The sequence below is a fragment of the Hyalella azteca genome, unplaced genomic scaffold, assembly GCF_000764305.2.
Source record: "Hyalella azteca isolate HAZT.00-mixed unplaced genomic scaffold, Hazt_2.0.2 contig11647, whole genome shotgun sequence".
Classification (NCBI taxonomy): domain Eukaryota; kingdom Metazoa; phylum Arthropoda; class Malacostraca; order Amphipoda; family Hyalellidae; genus Hyalella; species Hyalella azteca.
This window is the reverse complement of record NW_025941636.1, coordinates 56,503-76,339: the sequence shown is the minus strand read 5'-3', so window position 1 is coordinate 76,339 and position 19,837 is coordinate 56,503. Positions and strand designations below refer to the sequence as shown.

Genomic DNA, 19,837 nt, shown 5'->3' with positions numbered 1-19,837 from the left:
ATTGTTTGGTAATCTTTGGCACTTGTCTGGTAAGCTTGACTTAACTTAAGCTTTGGCGATTAACTAGGTTATAAAATATCTGTGCCACACGCGTATTTCCGTGGCCATATTTTCGTTTATGCTGTTTTCACAGACATGTTTTATGGTCAAATTTGCACTCATTGTTCGCACAATTCAGAGATCGATTTAAATTAAAACACGTGAAAAAATAATAATTCTATTTCTAAATTTTTATTCAGAGTAATTGAATTAGAAATAACCCTTTTTTATAGTAATATTCAATTTAGAAAAATATGTACATTCAATATTCGTGTAGATTTTTGAGAATTTTGAAAGCATATGACAAGGAGAGATTAGGATAGGTTGAGTTGAATTAATTGCGCAGCAATATTGTGGAAATCGCTTAGCTTAACAATCTTTTTTTCCGATGATTATCCAAGATCGTTTGTTGCATCAGGTAATCAATCCCACTGTAGAACATGATTGTGACGTTCTAGGGAGGTGTTACCGATGACATTAACGAGCAAGTACGTACAAAAGTTAGTTCTTGAGACCTGGAAAATTCCTATTTACAATTCCTATCCTTGGAATTGTGATTCTTGTGGTGGCAATGAAACTTGAAATTATCTGATCGTATATTATAGATAGAGAAACTTTTTGGATTGCCATCAAAATATTCAAATGCTTTTATTATATTTCGTTCTTTATTGTAGAACAACAGATATGAGGATGCTTCGAAAACTGCGTTGAAAATGTATATAACTGAAAATACCAATAAAATAATATGATGCCAATGCACCAGAACGATCATGTATATCTGTTTTATAGCTTGTATACTGACATATATGGCCCCTAAAAATAAATGTTACAAACACGGTGCGCTGCTCTACATCAACAACCGTTCATGCAACATGGTATCTGCCGTAATCGAGACCAGGTCAAACATCAAAATCATGATAAAGCTTGGGTGCATGGAAGAACAGTCAAATCATAGACTCTCTGGAATAAGTTTATACTGGCAGTGCCTCAAAGAAATCAGCGAGCTACAAATGTATCAGTCGTTTCAGAAACATGAGAAATGAGATCAAAGATAACCCTCGCAGAGCTAAGCCACGCACATCAGTTTGTGGGGAAAATATTGATGATCATCATTGCTGCTCGTGATCTCATCGACAAAGATAGGTGAATAACCTATAGTCATGAGCAGACACACTCAACATCTCCGTAAGTTCCGCACACAAAATTCTGGTGAGCAGTTTGGGACTGAGTAAGCCCTCTGCTAATGAGGATCCCAGGCTGTTGAGCCCATATCAGCAGGAATCGAGGGCAGATCTTATTATGAAAATTTTGAAAAAAGATTGATGAGAACCCTTTTTCTAACGCGCATTGTGTCCGGGGATGAAAAACGTATTTACCAGTGCCGTCCTTAGGACAAAACTCGATCGAAACTGTGGATGCACATGCAGGTGAGGAAATGGGTCCGTCAAAGAAAAATCTGAGCGTTCAAGAAGGACGTTTTTCTGGGACGAAGAGGGGATTTTATTATTCGATATCCTCGAGAACAAGAAAAATATTACGGCTGTTTATTATTAAGAGATGTTGATTAAATTTTCATAGAAAATCGTCGAAAAAACGTCGTGGAAAGCAGCATCTTTATAGCTCACTCTCCCACCACAAGGCACTCGCACATGACGCTCGGTAGACAGGGGCTGTGATACGCGAATTTCGATGGTAAATCATTCGACATCCACTTAATAGGACCGACTTGGCCTCATCCGACTTTTTTTTTGTTTCCAAACCTGAAAGTCAGTGACAGGTCATTTCAATCAATAGAACCCGCAAAAAGAGCTGTCAAAAGATGGCTCAAATCGTATGATTTGAACACCGATAGACTTTTGAGTTTAACACCGACGGACTAAATGACTGGTATCACCATTTACAGAAATGTATCGACCTAGATAGAGCATATTCATGAAAATAAACCTCATAAAACTGTTGTTTTTCCACGAACATTTAGAAGCCCCCTCGTATTCAAATTCCTCCAGTCTATTCCTTCCTCTAGTGTCTAGTCCTGGTCTACAACCAAACATTCCAGTTCTTGCAACAAAGCTCATGCTGAATAGTCGTAAGTAGACAGTTCAAATCATGCTAACAATATAGAAGAAATCGCTGTCGTTTCATTTAGATGCGGATTTTTTTTTTGCGCGTTTCATTTCGATGCGCAAAATCATTTGTATGATTTGGTCTGAACGTTACAAAAATATTTTCAGTTCTACTTGCATCCAGAAAACCCCATTTGAATTTCCAAAATATCACTTATTCGGCGTTGATTGCTATTAATTTTTAGTCCGCACCATCCCGCAAAGACATACAATGAACCGTCGCACTCGGCCGCCTCGAGAAACTTCACCGCAACTCTATATCTTTAAGTCTGACATCAAGCGTCGACTGGTCAGTTGTAAAAATAAGGTGCAAGGAAACCTCGTTTGTTACGAACCGTCTCAGTTGCCATGCGTGTAGCCACGTGTGGCTTAGACGCAATGTAAAGCATCGCGGACGTGCAGCTGGTAATCAAGTTTTATTGAAGATTTTTATTGTTGTAGGTATTAATTATTGAAAATTTAATTAAACATAGTAAAATGTGAGACATTCGATGAACAGGCATCACTCATATCCTCGATTCCAAGTCAGCTTCTAGATTGATTCTTTATGCTTGCTTGCCAAATGACACCATGCGGCTGTTGTTTGACGTTAGTTTTATTGTCCCCAATAGGATGGTCTGCAAACAATATATCCCGAGCTTTAGTTTTCAACAGCAAAATTGTATGTATTAAATGATTAAAATGTGGGTTTATATCATGTGTAGACAATTCCAACTGTTGTTTCAGGCCTTCAGCACATTGACAATCCTGGTGTACCGGTATGTCATAAGAGCGGCTTTTTTTTAAATAAAATTTTACTATGTATGTGATAAGCTTTCGAAGTTGTGTTTGCATTTCTGTTGCGTCGCTCTTGTTTGCGTATTGTGCAGATTACTCTGAACCATCTTCAATATTTTTGCATTCATGAGTTCAGTTATTATTATTTGTTAAAATCCATCGATTTCGCTATTTTCCTCTCTACACTGGTGGGTTTCCATTCGCTTCAGGACTCGCTTGCATGTTCTCAGCATTGTAGGTGTGTGTATCTGGTAAGAGCGACCGAGTTTTATTCAATGGAATTAGTTGTAGAAGTGCTGCTGATGTTGTGGGCGCTTGTTTGGCTGTCACGTGGGTGTATTGGCTTGGAGGTCTCGGCTGGAGTCGGTTCAAGACGACATCTTGAAACTGCTATACCGGCACGGCTTGCGCTGCTCTGTGCCTGCTCATCACTCGTTACACATCTCGTTTGCAGCTACTGTTACATCTAAATACTGCAAAAAATTCATGGTTATTTGTCGCTGAAATTTTCATCAGCGGAAAAAATCGAAAAATGATCCATGATGTTATTGATACGTGAAGTGTGAAAGTTATTTGCCCGCCAAAATTTGAGACCGATACATTAATGCTTTCTTGAGGAATGCATAAAAATTTTTGCTACTGTCAATAAAGCTTGAAATTTGTAGGCAAAGCTATCACTTTCTTGAGTGTATCGTAAACACTTCCGGATGATTCACAAAGTTTTCCCTTATCATATTTTACACCTCAAAGTCGCCTTGCCTTGCCAGGAAATGTGGTCTATAATTTATTGCGTGAAATCGTGTCTTCATAGCGGTGAGTAATTTTTACCGTGTATTTTGATAGAATTTTATCAGGACGCTTGCGTTTATAAGATCCACAAGGTACGTGCTGAAAGGAACAAATTGCGTTAGTTACAAGGACCCAACGTGTAAGAGTAGCAGGTACGAGCAACTGAACATCAAATTAAGCATCCGGATAATGGCATTAATATCATAATTTTGTAATGGACGCAGCTGCACTTTCAGTGGAAACAGCTGTGCCATCTGCACTGCCTGGCCTCTGCTTTTTCATTTATGCAAAACCGTGACTCTACTATTGACGGTTTATGACGTGCTGCCTTTGAAAAATTGATTGCCAAATTGCTCGAAAATTTATTTATTCAGGAATCAATACACTGTCAGATACTAGTCGTTATATCAATAAAGCCAGCTTCCCTCAAGCTATACTTTAATGTTTGTTTTATTCTTGCATCCAAGATTACTCCTAATATGTATTGTTCTGAGAGACCGTCGATTATAATGACAGCTCTCACATTATAACGGTGATTGTAACTATTGGCAGCATATCATGACGGTTTCGTTAAATGGTGACTTAAAACCTCTGTACTTTTTTTATTTACAGGTAAGTGCTGCCTTGGTGGTTTTGGCTGTGCAATGTTGCTGTCAACTGTGAGTATTTATAAAGGTCACCTCTCACACCATTTCCATTCTAATGATGGACTATTTACTTTGAATAGGGCGAATAATATCTGAACGAAGTCCAGTTCTTACTAAGCGTTTCGTGCAGCGAGAACTTTCCCAGTGAGTAGTTAATTGATTGTTCGACGGGTATTTTAGCTACATCTTGACATGCACTATCACAGCTAGTTTTCATTTTGACATGCACTCACAGCTAGTTTATTTTGTTTACCACTTTATGTACAATTCTTTAGTATTGGCTACTCCTATAAAAGTTTTTTGTGAAGGCTTTGACTCTCTCCGAAAGAAAATATTACTGTCCAGCGGTAACCATACAAATTTTTCTTCCTTGTTCTCGGTATGTATTGTTTTTTTTCGTGTTCCGCTGTAACTTGTAACGACATGTATTTTATTACCCGACTCTAGAATAGTTATAAAATTTCAGGCGCGTGATGGATTTTAACTTTTATGTAAGGCTAAATTATGCTCAAATCTCGCAGACCTAAATCGGATTCGAAACTATAAAATAATTTAATATCTAAATACCTGTACTGTAGAGTGAGCGAGTGGTAAAACTTCCGAATGGCCCAAATCCAATGATGAATGCCATTCCAGGAAAGTGCCGTTTGATTTCAAAAATTTCTGCGTTTGAGTGCTTTGTTATGTTGAAAAGTAATTGTTTGAGAGGCGAAGGCTGACGTGTCGTGCGTCGGCTCGAGTATCACCGACTTTAATCAAATGTACGCCCGTTGGACTTACGCCTCGAAACGCCCTTTGTAATTCATTTGTTCAGCCGCTTGTTTGTACAGTGATTACGCTCACTTTGTTGTTTTTGGAATTTGTTATTTGAAGTTTTGTAATTTCGTGTTGTATTTTGTGATGCAAGTCACGCCCATAAGCCCAATTTTAGCTCGTATTGGATGATGTCGAGTTGTCTGCTTGTTAGGCCTCGTAATCGCCCTGCTGGCGGCTATGCATGAATCGTCAAATCTCATGGGGTTCATCCCTGTATTGTATATTCGCATCAGAAAACTTTCAGAATTTGTTACATCTTGATTTTAAACAGAAAATAATTTAAAAGAAGTTGTATTTGTAGTGTGCGTGGAAGTCAACATAGTTTCATAGAACTTTCGTTTGTTACCTCAAGAAATCTCGATGTTATTGAGATGAAGTTCATCGCTTCCATATGTTCATGAGCTATGTTATACCCGTATTTATATATGTTGTGTGGGAGTGTGTTTCAGAGTCTTGTCTTTTTTGTTAGTCCGTTTGTCCTGACTTTCTTTTGATGTGGCGTCATGTGGTGTGCCCAGGCCCCGCCGCGAGGGAACTCAATAACAAAAATAATGATGTGCTCAGGTCTAAAAGCCCAGTGCCGGGAGCTGTCGCTGCCTTCCCACTGCAACCTTTGGTTCTGCCTCTGATCCCTCACGGTTCACGTCGTGTCTCTCCAATCTCGCCTCTCATCCCCAATGGGTGAGTGTCTGTTGGTGTGGCGTCTCACTCCTCTGGTTTGTTGTCCATGTATTGCATCGGTGTGGCTTTTGGCTCTTCACCTGTACCCTACCTACTTTCGTGGGTGTTGCTACCTATCATGTAGCAAAATTTTTTCTCGCTCCGCAAAATATTTTCACGGGTTGTTATGCGTTCATCTTTCTGTGTTCTCACTTCACATAATATCTTAAGCTTTGAACTACCTCTGTTTATAATTCACATAATATCTTATGCTTTCATCTACCTCTGTTCTTACTTCACATGATATCTTATGCGTTCATCTACATCTGTTCTTACTTCACATATCTTATGCTTTCGTCTACCTCTGTTCTTGCTTTGCACATTTTTGTGTGTGTGTTTTTTTTTTTGCATTCACGTACCTGTGTTCTCACTCTCAAAATTTTCATGGGTTTTATTTTTTTGCTTTCACTTATGTTACCTGTGATCTTGTGATCTTACTCCGCATAGGTATTTTAGTGGGCTTTTTCGGGATTAGAACACTTACTCCTAGCAACCCTAAAAAATGGAAAAATATCTTCGTGGCTTTCACGTATCTATTGCGTTATCTTTTAACCGAATATTATCTTTTGTGACAATAATCATTCATTGTGTGCATGTACACTTTCAAATAATGAAGGATAGCAAGCACCTTTTTTTATTGTGACGATTTTGCAACAACCGAAGATGTTTTTCAGGGTTTTTGCGTATTCTCTTGGTGAGCTCATTCTAGAGATGTCCTGCTTTCATGCCTTTTATGTTGGATTGCTCAAAGCTCGACATTGTTTTTTCTATAAACTATTAACTCATTTACCTGCGCGTCTTAGCCATTTTCTCTATGACAAGGATGTCGCTCATTTAACACAAATAAAATTTTTCTATGCCTCCTGCTATACTCGTGAGCTATACTGAACCTCGATTAAGAGTGATGTCATCGTAAAAAAAGGAAAATTGTTTTTAGTTTTTCGGGTTTAGCGAAAAGGTCAGCAATTATTATTTTTTCACATTGTTTTCTTGAGATAAAAATATCACTGGCTATTCATACATAAACGCGACTGTTAAGTTATCATATGCCTAAAAGATTGTCAAGGAAAGAGTTGAGCAATTGGTGCTGTAACGAAATAAGGCTTTCTTTTCTTTGATGATTAAGGTTGCATTCACAAGTTCATGTTCCCCATGATATTCATTATAACTTGAAATATTAGTTCATTGTCTACTAAGTTAAAACCTATTTTTTCATTCATAATAAAACAATTCTTCAGTCTCGAGATGCTTCGTGGAGTGAACTGCTCAATGACAAGGAAAAGTCTGCAATTTTATTCCATCACAAAGTTAGCCGTCATTCGTCTCGCATTAATCATAGCTCATTCGCCTAACTTCGCGCAGCCTTCAATCAAAGTCGCGTACTGGTCTCAGGGGCCTGGAAACCCCTCATCAGGTTTCAGTATAACTTTGTTAGATTTTAATATGTCAATCGAATAAGAGTTGAAATAGGATTTTAATATTTTAAATATTTCCGTTAGATTTTAATATGTCAATCGAATAAGAGTTGAAATAGGATTTTAATATTTCAAATATTTTCGTTAGATTGTAATATGTCAATCGAACAAGAGTTAAAATAAGTTTTTAGTGTTTCAAATAATTCAGTTTGATTTTAATATGTAAATCAAACAAGAGTTAAAATAGGATTTTGGTATTTCAAATATTTCCGTTCCTTCGCTGAGGTTATGGGAGTTCTCTTGGTTGCGATGGATACCTATTTTTCGGTTAAGGTTTTTACCCGCTAATCTCCCCGTGTAACGTATGCTATTGAACGCTTGCGAGCTTAACTAGAGCATTTGATGAATACAACGCCGGTATGAATGGAACTAATATGAGGAATGCAATTTAAATTTCACTGATAATCTACATTCTTGCAGTTTATTTGTTAGCATCGTACTCTCCTAGTCAACTTATTCATTTCTTCGATTAACAGCTATTTGGAGCTGAAATAACTTGCGTGTTGTAATATTGCCAGCGGCTGTTCATTTACCTTACGTCTAATCTGACGCATAATCTCGCCTAAACATCATTAGCATATTGGTGTCTAAGAAGACGTCCTTCATCACAGCAGCGACTTGGTCACTCGTAATCCAGCTACGACGAGAGCTTCATTAGCATGTACCTCATAGCCCTTCTCAGGCACAGAGATGCGCACTGAGAGTTAATTATGTCCTTTTGATGCGAGTTTCGTTTCAGAATAACAATCAAGATATGCATGTGCAAGGAGTTGCCGTGGATTAGTCAAGTTATCGTTTTAATATCTTGCTTGAGGTAATGTCTAGGCACTGAATGCAAAGCGTTTGATATTGTTGATGAAATGGATCAAGAGCTCGTTTCAAATGCCTTTTGGTGTTTAAATTCAGCACTAATAAGTGCTGGCTTCCAAAATTTTTGTTACTGAAGAATATGTCAGCTTCTTAATTATCGCCAGTAATAATGAAGATAGGAAGTTTACTTTTTCCATCATTAATGTGATGATTAATTTGCAAAAAAAACCTCCGCGACAAGTGACATGACGGCACTTGCCTGTAATCTGTTTCTCCAACCGTGAAAATGCCTATGTTTTAAGAGCGTATCCTATACTATCTGAAATACTATCCCTGAGTCCTAGACCAATCGATTTGCGTTATTATAATCTTTTGATATTGTAGATCTAAAAAATGGTTCGTTAGGCAGGACGTTACTTACGTGGGAACCTAAAATGGCGCCTGCTAAGAATGTTTAAGTTGTTTTCTAGGACGAAACTTCCATTTAATAGTGAAACATAAATCAAGCATTTGTCCGTAATTTGTAAAATATATCTGAACATTAAACTCAGTAGAGCTTAGCTATTGAAGCCATCGCACAAAATTAAATCTCGGCACCCCTAGGATCCAGATTAAAACTTAACTTATCTCTTTATAAAACTTCTATATTAACCAGGTTTCATGAGGTTTAGGCATTCAATGCCAGAGAAAATGTCACTGCCACTTGTAGCGCACAAGTTTCTGGCTAAGCTTAGAGCAGGACAGCTTCAACTCCGACACGTGTGTCAGGGCCTTCGCATTTGTTACTCATAAAAGCCGGCTTGTTTAGCGTTACCAATGGCCGAGACTAGTTTTTTTTATGTCAAATGATTTCAACCCACGATGCCTTGCAATTAGAATGGTTTTTAACTAATGGGACCTGAAATAATTCAATTTTATGTGGCTATAGAGATTTCTTTTCGTTATTTAGCAGCAATTTTACCGCATGACCTCGACTTTTAATAAAATCTCCGGGATTTTATCCTCGCATTTTATAAACTCCTATAAACTATTCGTAAATCTTGCAATCTCTCTTCGACCCCTTATTACCTACGTTATTTTTTTGACATTTCTAATTCGATTATGAGATAGGAATTAGAAATGAGAAATAACCACGCCTGGACCTTTACTTAGTACATACCTTATACGTCGGCGCTGCCCATTTGTTCAATCATTAGTCTTGGCTAAAAAATCACTGAGAAAATGATTATTTCCATGTTGATTTGTCCCCAAATATCTTTCGTGTTCTTTCGAATGATAAAGATGATCGTGTTAGTAGGATAATCGATTCAGTTTCATACTAAATTTTTCGTGAACCGATCGCGACATTCATCTCAACAGATTGCATAATTATAAATAAATAACCTTCTACCATTATGTTCAATTGCTTCCCCTATCAAAATTTTTAGTTGGTGGCGAGCCTGAATTAGGAACCGCCTAGGACTCGGACCGAACGTAAATCAGCTTCTCTATTGGGGCACCGCTGCCTCATCGGATCCTGCTACTGAAGTAAGCGCGCAAGTGTGCCGGTGCCTGCAAGTGTGCTCAAAACGCGTTCACGCTTCAGCAATTATTTAACTAAAGCAATCTGGTTTTGGATGACCAGCTGACGATGAAGCAACCTGGTTTTGGATGACCTTCAGTTTGCTGGTGCAACTGCAAATATTGCATCAATTATTTCCATTGATATACTCTGTATAGGTGACCTTATAAACCGCTCCATAAATATTTTGAAAATGAGTTCGTAAATGTCTGCAGGTTCGATTAAAATTTTTTTTAATCTACCTAGCTGAATTATTATTAGTTGTATCAATTATGATTACGTGTTCTATTCACTATGTTTGAGTTCAGCTTTTTTGCAATTAAATGAGTCACCGTTTTTATTTTGCCTCTGAAAGTCACTCCTACGAAATAATGATGCTCGAATTTCAAGTGAATCCTAGAACTTCGGAGGATTCAAGTTGTCTTTCTTTAAAATTGAACTGCTTAAATGCATCTTTCTGCAGTGTCATCATGATCGTATTTCTAAGGAATGGGTTGCAAATGACGGTTAGGTATGTCGCTGGACAAACGAATAAATTTGTGCCTTCGTTTTGTATAAATTTTTGCCTTCGCTTCTGTGTGAAAGCAGCTCGGCCATGCAGTCGCTCGGCTTGCATCGATTGCCGCGTCTTTGCAAACTAACTAAAGATAGAGTTTCTGCTTGACCTTCTTAAATATCAGATGATTTACGTCAGCACGAGGTCATTGGTCTCGTATTCTTGTTACTACAAATTCAATACTTTTACATTTTGTTTATTCGGCGCAAGAATTTTTTGGACTAACATGCGCCCAGAAATCTCTCGGCCTGAATGACGCGACTTCTATTCAGATATCGTACGTAATACTGCCTTACTTTTCCTGTGCTGCTTTTATCAGTACATGTACGTATGTTGTAATCACGGTGTTATCTTCTGTAAAGGGCTTATAATTTAACCGATTGATAATGTTTACCAGGTAGATCAATAATGTAATTTTAATTAATTAGCTCTTGAATAGTCCGCCTAGGTGCTGTAAAGAGGGGTTGCGCATGACGAGTTAAATATTTTTAGTGTTGTAACAAACGATGAAGATAATTGTGCGAGTGAGAAGTTAGATCCAATTATGTTCTTGAACTTTTCGTGTGAGTGGAAAATTAGATCCAGTTGTATTTTAAACCTTTTGTGTGCATGGGAAATTAGATCCAGTTATATTTTAAACCTTTGTGTGTGAGTGGAAAATTAGATCAGTTATATTCTAAACCTTTTGTGTGCATGGGAAATTAGATCCAGTTATATTTTAAACCTTTGTGTGTGAGTGGAAAATTAGATCAGTTATATTCTAAACCTTTTCGTAAACCGATCTGCGGACATTCGTCTGCAACAGATTGCATAAATAACCTTATACCGTTATGAATTTTTCCAATGATTTTTAAAGTACGTTGCACTCCCTCCATAATTTGATTCAACCCTCAAACTTAAAACAATTCACGACATGACCGATAACTTTACTGTACTGCAGTTAAACATTAAATGACAGCCGTTGCCTATGGCAAAAATTTACATTTGTTTGCTATCGCTAATTAAATTTTCTAGGAGTTGACTAATACGCTCAGTTAAAATGTTTACTTGGGATCGCATCTTCACAGTGCCATCAATTTGTCCTAGAATCAAAGAGTCCAGTCAGTGTGCTGTGAGCCGCGGTGTGAAGCGGTCGTCACGTCGTGGCGTTGTGCTCCTCTGAGCCTCGAATCCACTTGCCTTAGGCACTACTGCTGCTTCCAACGATTCCTGTTCGGATGTACTTCCATTTTTACATACAATGACACCTGTGGCCCGATTATATTTTTTATAAACTGTTGTGTTGTTCCATTAATTTTCTCCTCCATTTCAACCATTGATTACGGCCCTGGCTACAGTGACGATTATTTCTCGGTATATTGATTACTACTCAGCAAGCAAGTTTCAGCCTCGGCTTTTAAGTGAACGGTTGAAATAAGTGCCATAATATTGTGAACTTTCTAAAAGCTTGCAGTTAGTGATACAAGACTTGGCTTCTATGTTCAGTAACAATTCCCCCAAAACAATTGCGTGTCCATGCGTACTTTTTAATTCCATCGGCTGGTTTAGTCATGAGCTTGACCAAGCGTTTCAAGATTATTTTGTGTTCGAAAGTTTGGATCATATAGTCATATTTATCATGGTGGCTTATTTCTGTTCGATGTTTTGCCAGCAAGTTTAGGTGTAAATTAGTTGTGAATAATAGCCGTGCAATGAATTTTGTGTTAAATTACCGGTGCTGCGATGCTCTCGTTTAATGCTGTTTTTCCCGTTTTGTTGTGACCGAATAAATAAATCTATAAAGTTACCGACCTAAAACGAGATATCTACTAGATTCTTCTTGTCCGGAGTAATTTATTGCGTGATGTCGAAATTCAGGAGTAATGTTTGGGATACTTTCCAAAGGATCGAGATTGAACTACCGTCTGATGAAACATTAATGCATTAAAAATGCAATATGTTATCGTTCCATTGAGTGCCTCACTTCCTGTTGTCTGCATATTATTTTTCTGGATAATTCATTCTTCATTATGTGTTCAGGTGTGCAGCGTTCTGCCTTCGAGGCATTTTAATGTATGTATAGTATAGAATAATCGCGACAGCCGTGCCTACGGTTGCGTGATCCAAAGATGCCGACACGAAACCTGCTCTAGAATTCCTGGACCCAAGTCTTAGTGCTCCTACTACCAACAGTTTGACTCGTCTTCTCCTTCACTCTAACTATTTATGTTTGCATGATTTTATATCTCTTATGGAAGCTTAGTATCAAGTGCCCAATGTTCTAGACCATTTCAATTGTAGTTCTACAACTCACAGATGAACGTTATCAGTTGAAAGACGAAGCCAGGAGTCACTTATTAGATCTTTATTCCAGAGTTATGTGGAGTAACTACGATGCTTCGTGCTCACCAAAGTTTTAGGCTGGCAGCACTCTAAAGTTACGGATGCTCGCCGCCAAGCTCAACGTGTTCGTTCAATTTTTTTTTGCACTCAAATTCAGAGTGTATGTTTTCTTTCCAAGCAGCTGGGCAGACACTGATGCACTTTAGTCTTAATAAATTGCTTCTAAAGATGTACAATCTCAGTGTGTTGGTTGTAGGCCAAAATATTTCACTTACCAGAGGCTGCTGTTGCAGATAGAATTAGAAATTACGTCTGAACTTAGGCTTTCACTAATGGAAGATAGGAATTATTTTGGACATTATCTTTGGGAAGATTGAATTTTTTTGCGTCGGTTGTATCGGCATCGTCCATCAGCTCGCTGGTGTCGCTGTCGGGGACCTATTGCCGATGTTCACTCGAACTGTGTTTAATTCATCACTATTTGTGCGATGTTTGGCTGGAATCTCTAAAGCAATTACCAAAATATTTGCCAATTTTTCTTAAAAGTAATAAACTATACGGGTATAATAAACGATACTGTGCTAAATTTCGACAGAAGCTAATTTTCACAATTAAATTTCGTAACGTTTTGGGAAGGTTTACGTCGAATTCGTGGGCTGTTGTTCATGAGTTATCAGCGTTTCACTGCTTCATTGCTCTCAAATTCGTTGGGTATTAGTAGAAAATTGTCTACAACCGTAATTTAAGAAGCTTATAATACCTATAATAACGGGGTGTAGACAAGCCTTCAAATTTACTAGTGTAAATTTCAATACATTCTTTAGCTTATCAATTACGACATGGCTTCTTCGCACTGTTTATCAATCATGATGTACGCTTGGTCATGTTTCTTAACCGAATAATACTGCTGCACATCTATTGTAGCTGGCAATATTTCGTCATTACTCCATGCCACGTATATCGAGAAGCATTTTACTACTATCAATTGTGTGAGCGGAATTACGCTGCACCTTGTTTGGGACAAAATTCCTGTACCCTACCTCGTTGGTATCAGTATCTCACCGCTGCGCCATGTGTCAGCAGCCTCGCAAAACTGCATGTGTCGCTCATCCTTAGCATGAGTGTCCTGATGTGCGCTTGCTCTCTGCGTGCCGCACTCGCCCGCTGTCGCATTCTCCTCGCCCCCTCTTAGCCTGTCGCAGTCCACACAACTGCCAAATCTCGTCATGGAATTTCCAGAATATTCAGGATTTGATCCTTAATTATATCCACCTCAACAAGCCCATGTCACAGTAACTTGTGGTCCCTGCCACAATTTTAGTGTTTCAGTGTCGATGACTCAATGATGATTGCGTGTTGAATACGGACGTAATAGACGCGCTCCACACACGTAAGGACAGACCACGCCTCTCTCTGCACCCGCCGCCATCATAAGCTCCCCTCTATACCTGCTCTCTCGCACTGCGCCTCCCCTCATCGACCACTCACACCTTGCGTTCCTCAACGTTCGCTCATGTTGCTCTTTTGCTGAGCTTGTCCGTCTATGGCCTTCCTTGTTGTAATCAACTCAATGTGACCTGCCTGGTAATGCGTGGTCGGCGCACTGCGACTTAGCATTAGACTCCAAGGTTTTTCCTGCCAGTATGCTCTTCTTATTTCTATTGAGTTTCTTATGACTGTGTTGACTAGTGAAGTTGAAGACTACTCGCGTTTATCATTTCATATATTATGAGTATCTTAAAGTTGCTTGCTTCTTCGATGGATGCATAACCTCATTGATGTCCTCTGGACTGGGTAATCGCGTCGACATGCAGCAGTTAGGTAAATTCTTGTCTTCTTTTGAGTCGCTCAGGTTCGGTATTTGGTTATGTTGAAGAGCTATTTAGGTGTCCTGATCATAGGCTAAAAATTAAAATCCATTTCCATTGACAGTTGGATGATAATTTAATTACTCTATAAACTCAGCTCATAGTTGTTTTCATATTGTATGTTAACGAAAAATAGACGTAAATTACGCCAGAAATTTAGAGATGCACAATTTTTCATAATTTGTGTGTGCTATTTGTGCTAAGGTATCGTATAGACAAGGTACATAACAAGTGGTACCCATGAATACGTGTATTTGACCCGTAATAATGAGAAATTATTCGTCGGTGCATTGCAATTAATTTTTAGACTACATTTGGATAGTGCAACAACCTCACGGATGCATCACGACAAAAATGTCGACAACCTACAGCTTAAACCTAATAAACTCTCGACGAACAACTAATGTCAGCGAAGGCTGTTTCATTGTATGATTGGTCCTATGTTCTTTGTAAAGCTCGCGGTCCTATTTGATAAAGTCGTTGATGCGTGGACGCTGTGTGACGTGGCTGAGCGCGACCTTTTGTTGGCATTTGGTGCGCTCACAACAGCAGCCTGATGCACGGACCCTGATGCAGTGATGCTCCAGTGCCGTGTCCAGCCACTCTAAAATAGTCCAGCTGCCAGCAAATTATTTTATTGCGTATTGTAAGGTCTTGCAGTACGGATTTAATGTAAATGGGTACGGATTTAATGTAATGGTACGGATTTAATGTAAAGCAAGGAAGTTGCAGACATGGGTGCGGATTTAATGTTATGCAAACAAATTGCAGATATGAAACTGAAGATACGATCGCCATGAAACTCGAAATTAACATTTATTATTCCTGAGACTCGAGCCGCGTTTAGTCGTTAACAATTGTTATTTTAGAAAGCCCAGACATCAGTGAACCTCCGATTAATGGCAAGCCACTAGTCACGTTATTTTTATGAAATAATCTTGTGCATGTGAAAATGCGTGTTAGGCCATACAGCAAGGCGTGTGAATCGTAGAATTCTCGACATCAACATTACGAGCTGATAGAAAAATCGTTACTACTGCTATGAAGTCTCTGCGGTGTATTTTGTAGCTGGTTAAATTCCTAATTGTGAATTTTTAATTCTTTATCCGAATCTTGATCTTGATTTTGGTTTTGATATTGTTTTTGAATTTCCACTCGAATGTCAGAACGACTTACATTATCACTCAAATTTTTTCCGCAGGCGGGAACAATATTATAAGTCTAGTGTTAGGTGCTAGCTATTAGTTTTTAGTAAGTGTTATAAACTTTCATAAATGTGAATAAATATGTGCAAAACATTTTCGATATATATTAACAGAGTGTCAGTGAAGATCAGTGCCTCTTATTCGAAATTCTGATGCGCAACGTTCTTCTCACTCACACCCTTCGTCTTTCTCTCGACACTGCCCTCTAGGATAATATTTTAATTAGTCACATTAATGGGCTCGTCTCGCTGAACTCGTTTAGTCAGACTCGTTTTGGATGCACCTAATTAACAATTTTTCTCACCAGCAAGATCTACAAATATTGGAAGTTTTTCCACCATAATCTTTGAATGCAGCTAGTGAATTTGGAGCTTTTGTACGTAAGAACTGCGTTTGAATTGATATAGAATAGTATAAAGTATGAATAATCGACTGAACCTTTCAATACGTCCGATATTTTGGAGCAATTGACCATTTTGTGCATTCTATATGGGCCCAAATATCGTTAAAATTGCTTGAGGCTGAGTATTCCAACTATTTTAAGCGTGGTCTCCTTTTCCCTGAAATGCCCGACCCTTCTTTGTTGTCACATTGCGGACACGTCACATCAATTAGCCTGGATTGAAACGTGAACCCTTGCTCGACATGATGCGGAGGCTTTCACTGCGTTGTCCCACTGGACAACAACGGTCATCTCTGTCACCATCGCCTACGCCTCCGGCCCGTCCCTTGTCTTCCTGCGGGGCGTCGGTGGCCACATCTTCTGTCCCAGATGACATTTTCAATCCACTTTCGGTGCCCTCACTCTCACTCCCTAGTTCAGGGAGCGGTACGGCGACCAAAAACTCGCTCGCTCATGGCACACCGCATCCAGGTCCCGCCAGACGCTTGGTGTCGTCGCGATCCTTGGGATCATCTGCATCACCTCCTGTAACGCCGGGAGCTGTGGCAACACAAGCAGGAAGCGGAGGCTGTCATTACCCACTGCATCACACCAACTCTCATGGCAGTGAGTCCCATAACCTTGTACCTCATGTGGGCTCGCATCACGGGCACGAGAAGACCGTGTTCAGCATACCTTCATGCTTACCGTCCCACCAGCATCACGCTCGATTGCCGGCCACACCTGGCCCGAGTTCAGCGTGTAGATCGCTGCCTACCTTGCACGGCGCGCTCTCTACCCCACCTCCTCATCATGCCGCTGAGAGGCACTTGCACACATCGCCGTCTCACGGCTACGCGCAAACTTCTTCACCTTTTCATCGTAGCCCTTCCCGAAATTCCTCTACTCATACGAGCCTGTCGAATCATCCAAGCCAGAAAGATTCGCTATTTGTTGACCATCATTCGTCACATCCGTCTTTGGATCTAATCGCCCCTGTGTCGCCCTCTAAGCATCCTACTATGTCTCTGTACTCAAGCTCAATTCATGCATCACCGCCAACTTCTCGACCTCATTCAGGTGGACATTTTTCTCACGCATCCGCTCTTGGGCGCTCGGACTCTCTCCACCACCACCGACAGCTTCCCGGACTGCCCCGCCACCACACCATTGGCGGGATTGGTGGGCGCATATTGCCTGCCGCTCCTAACATCTCCTCGACTCCACCACCTCCCCAAAGTACTGCGTGTCACGGCAGCCATGACTTGCTTCAACCTCCTCCGAGCCCTTGTCTGCTCGGAGCCAGGCCTGCTCACGCGCTGCAATCACCAAATTATAAATACAGTCTGGACGTACCGCGCGTAAACCTGCGGGATCTACGCAGCAATACTTATCCACCTCCCGGTATCGAGGGTTCACCTTCTTCTTCTTCTTCTTCCTCTTCATCTAGCACGAGCGGACCTTCCTCGTACGACTCACCAGCTGAACTCGGCAATCCGAGCTCCTCTCACCTTTCTCCCCTCGTTGTTCCAGTTCCTACACCCTCGCACTCGCGGTTATGTCCTCCGCCGTCACCTAGCCATAGGTCTTCGTGCGCCTCATCGCCCATCTTTCGTCTCTCACCAGTTCCATGCCGTTCACCAATTCCTCCTCGGTCTCCAATACCTCCGCGTTCACCCATTCTTTCCTTGTCGCCCGTCCCGCCCTGGTGCTCGGGCGCTCAAAGCTGGTCCCCTGCTCCTCCTCGCTCCCCGAACCCATGTCGCTCCCCCGTTCCCGGTTGTTGGACGTCCGTGCCTTCTGTAATGTCCCGGTCTCTGAACACTTCGCCTTGCCCGTCACGCATTTCGCCTGTGCCGGGGTTCTTTCCTTCCCCTACTGTTATGTGTCACACCTCGCCCTCGACGCCACTCTCCAGGAGAAGCTCCGTCAACAGCTCCTGCGTTGAGTCTCATCCTCTGCCGCCTCCGTCTCCTCTGCTTAGGAAGACATCGCGTCCACCGCTCCAGAGATCGCACGCCACAGGAGGCTGGTCAGAGCGCAGTAGGTGAGGTCTACAATAATTTGGAGACAAAACATAAAATTTATTTGATTTGATCTATGCTTCGTATTTGTATTCGGTGTATTTTGGAGGTCTATTTTGTCACCAGTTCTTTAGAGCAATTTCGCGGATATTTGTAGCCGCCCTACAGTTCCTGATATGTATGAACTATGAACTCATTTCACTCTTTCAGTTTACCAGTAAGAGCATCGATACATTTCTGTAAAAATTCGATAATGTTCCATCGTTTAAGCTTAATATCTCGGAAGTTGAAAATCCGCATAAATATCCTATGTGCTATGATCTGACAACTGGAATCAACTACATGTGAAATAATTTAATTATTCTATAGATTTTTTTTCTTGACCGTGTGTACAGTAAAAAGCAGTAAATATCGATGGGATTTTCCTAAATCTAAACTTACACGAAGTTAACGGAGTCTCAAGGAACTCGCTGGTGTTTTGCCCGTGTTGCGAGCCAGACACTAGTCCTCATTGCGCTCGGCGAGTCGCTCATCTTCATACTTGTCTGCTGGCATCGCCATGCCACGGCTCTATTGCCTTCCATGCTGCCTCGCTTCTGCCGAGGCTTAACCTATAATTGGCCCTATACTCCCTTGTGCTCCGCTCTCTCATACACGAACTCGTTTATCGGTTCGTTTCAAATTTTCGCTTCCAAGTTCAACGAAAATTACGCCTTATTCTATTTCTTGAATGTTCAGGCATAACAATGCATTAGACGTGCTTCTGTATGAGATTATTTTGAAAATATTGTTGCAATTGTATCATTACTTTTCCTTATTTCTCTATTTCTCAGGGTATTCTTCTAGTCTTTATCACAATATTTAAAATTTTTCTACTTATTTCGTGAGAAATCTTGATTTATACTATTTTTGTATTGGCAGAAAAAGTAATTTAAATGTCAGTTCTAAATTCCGTAGATTTTCATTTCCAAGTTTTCTGCATGCTTGATCGTGAAATAGACTTTCTGGTTTGCGTGGTTTTTTATATTCGAGCACCATTTATTGAATGCAATCGACTAAAGCGTTAACATTACTTCAACTTTTTTAACTTCTCTAAACAGTTTCTCTTCGTTTACTCTAGAACTCAAATTCGATGATAATTATCCACCACTACAAGCCATTGGACCATAATAATCGAGGATTATAATCCATGTTCATTGTAGTGTTATGTTCTCGATGAACTTGAATTGTTCCTGCCGCTGTAAATAAAGGTGACCATGTCAAGTTAAGTAATATGCTAGCTGGCTGTGCTCTCGAGCATGTAAGGCTTCCATTGCCTTGACAACCGCTCATGACAATCTTCTTGATCAGCCTCGCAATACCTCTTGTACCTTTGTCACTGCTTTTTTGCCTAACCATTCAATGACATCTTTCAATTTAGATCATTGCATGAATAAGGCCACAAAATATTGAATATGTCATGCTCGTCATCATTTGATGTGTGGAGAATTTTCCATGATTGAAAATTCTGCCACGCGCGCGTATGTCTAATTAATTGATTTTATATCATGCGAAACAGGCTTGAATTACCTGCTATTGAAAAATTTGCGCATAATTCTTTGGTCTACATGCCTTATTCATAGTTTCGATGTTATTTTTTCGTTCTTATTTCCTGAGTTCGACATGGGAGTCCAAAGCGCCTTTTACTGCAGTGGTATTTTAGAGTACCTTCGATCCTATTATA

The 19,837-nt window shown here is 40.0% G+C and overlaps 1 protein-coding gene across 4 annotated transcripts in view; it reads left to right on the top strand.

Annotated features, from left to right (window-relative positions):
- The window catches only part of LOC108668158 (SRSF protein kinase 3), a 93,295-nt gene that overhangs the window by 33,142 nt on the left and 40,316 nt on the right, over nucleotides 1–19,837 (top strand). For 2 of the 4 annotated variants that reach the window (XM_018155319.2, XM_018155318.2), the window contains one exon: nucleotides 5,756–5,872. The exons of 1 other annotated variant lie outside the window; for it this stretch is intronic. In XM_018155319.2, coding sequence (XP_018010808.1) covers nucleotides 5,756–5,872 — 117 coding nt within the window. Of the gene's footprint in view, nucleotides 1–5,755; nucleotides 5,873–15,754; nucleotides 18,138–19,837 lie in introns of those variants that run through there. One more of the 4 variants, XM_018155317.2, reaches the window with a different exon arrangement.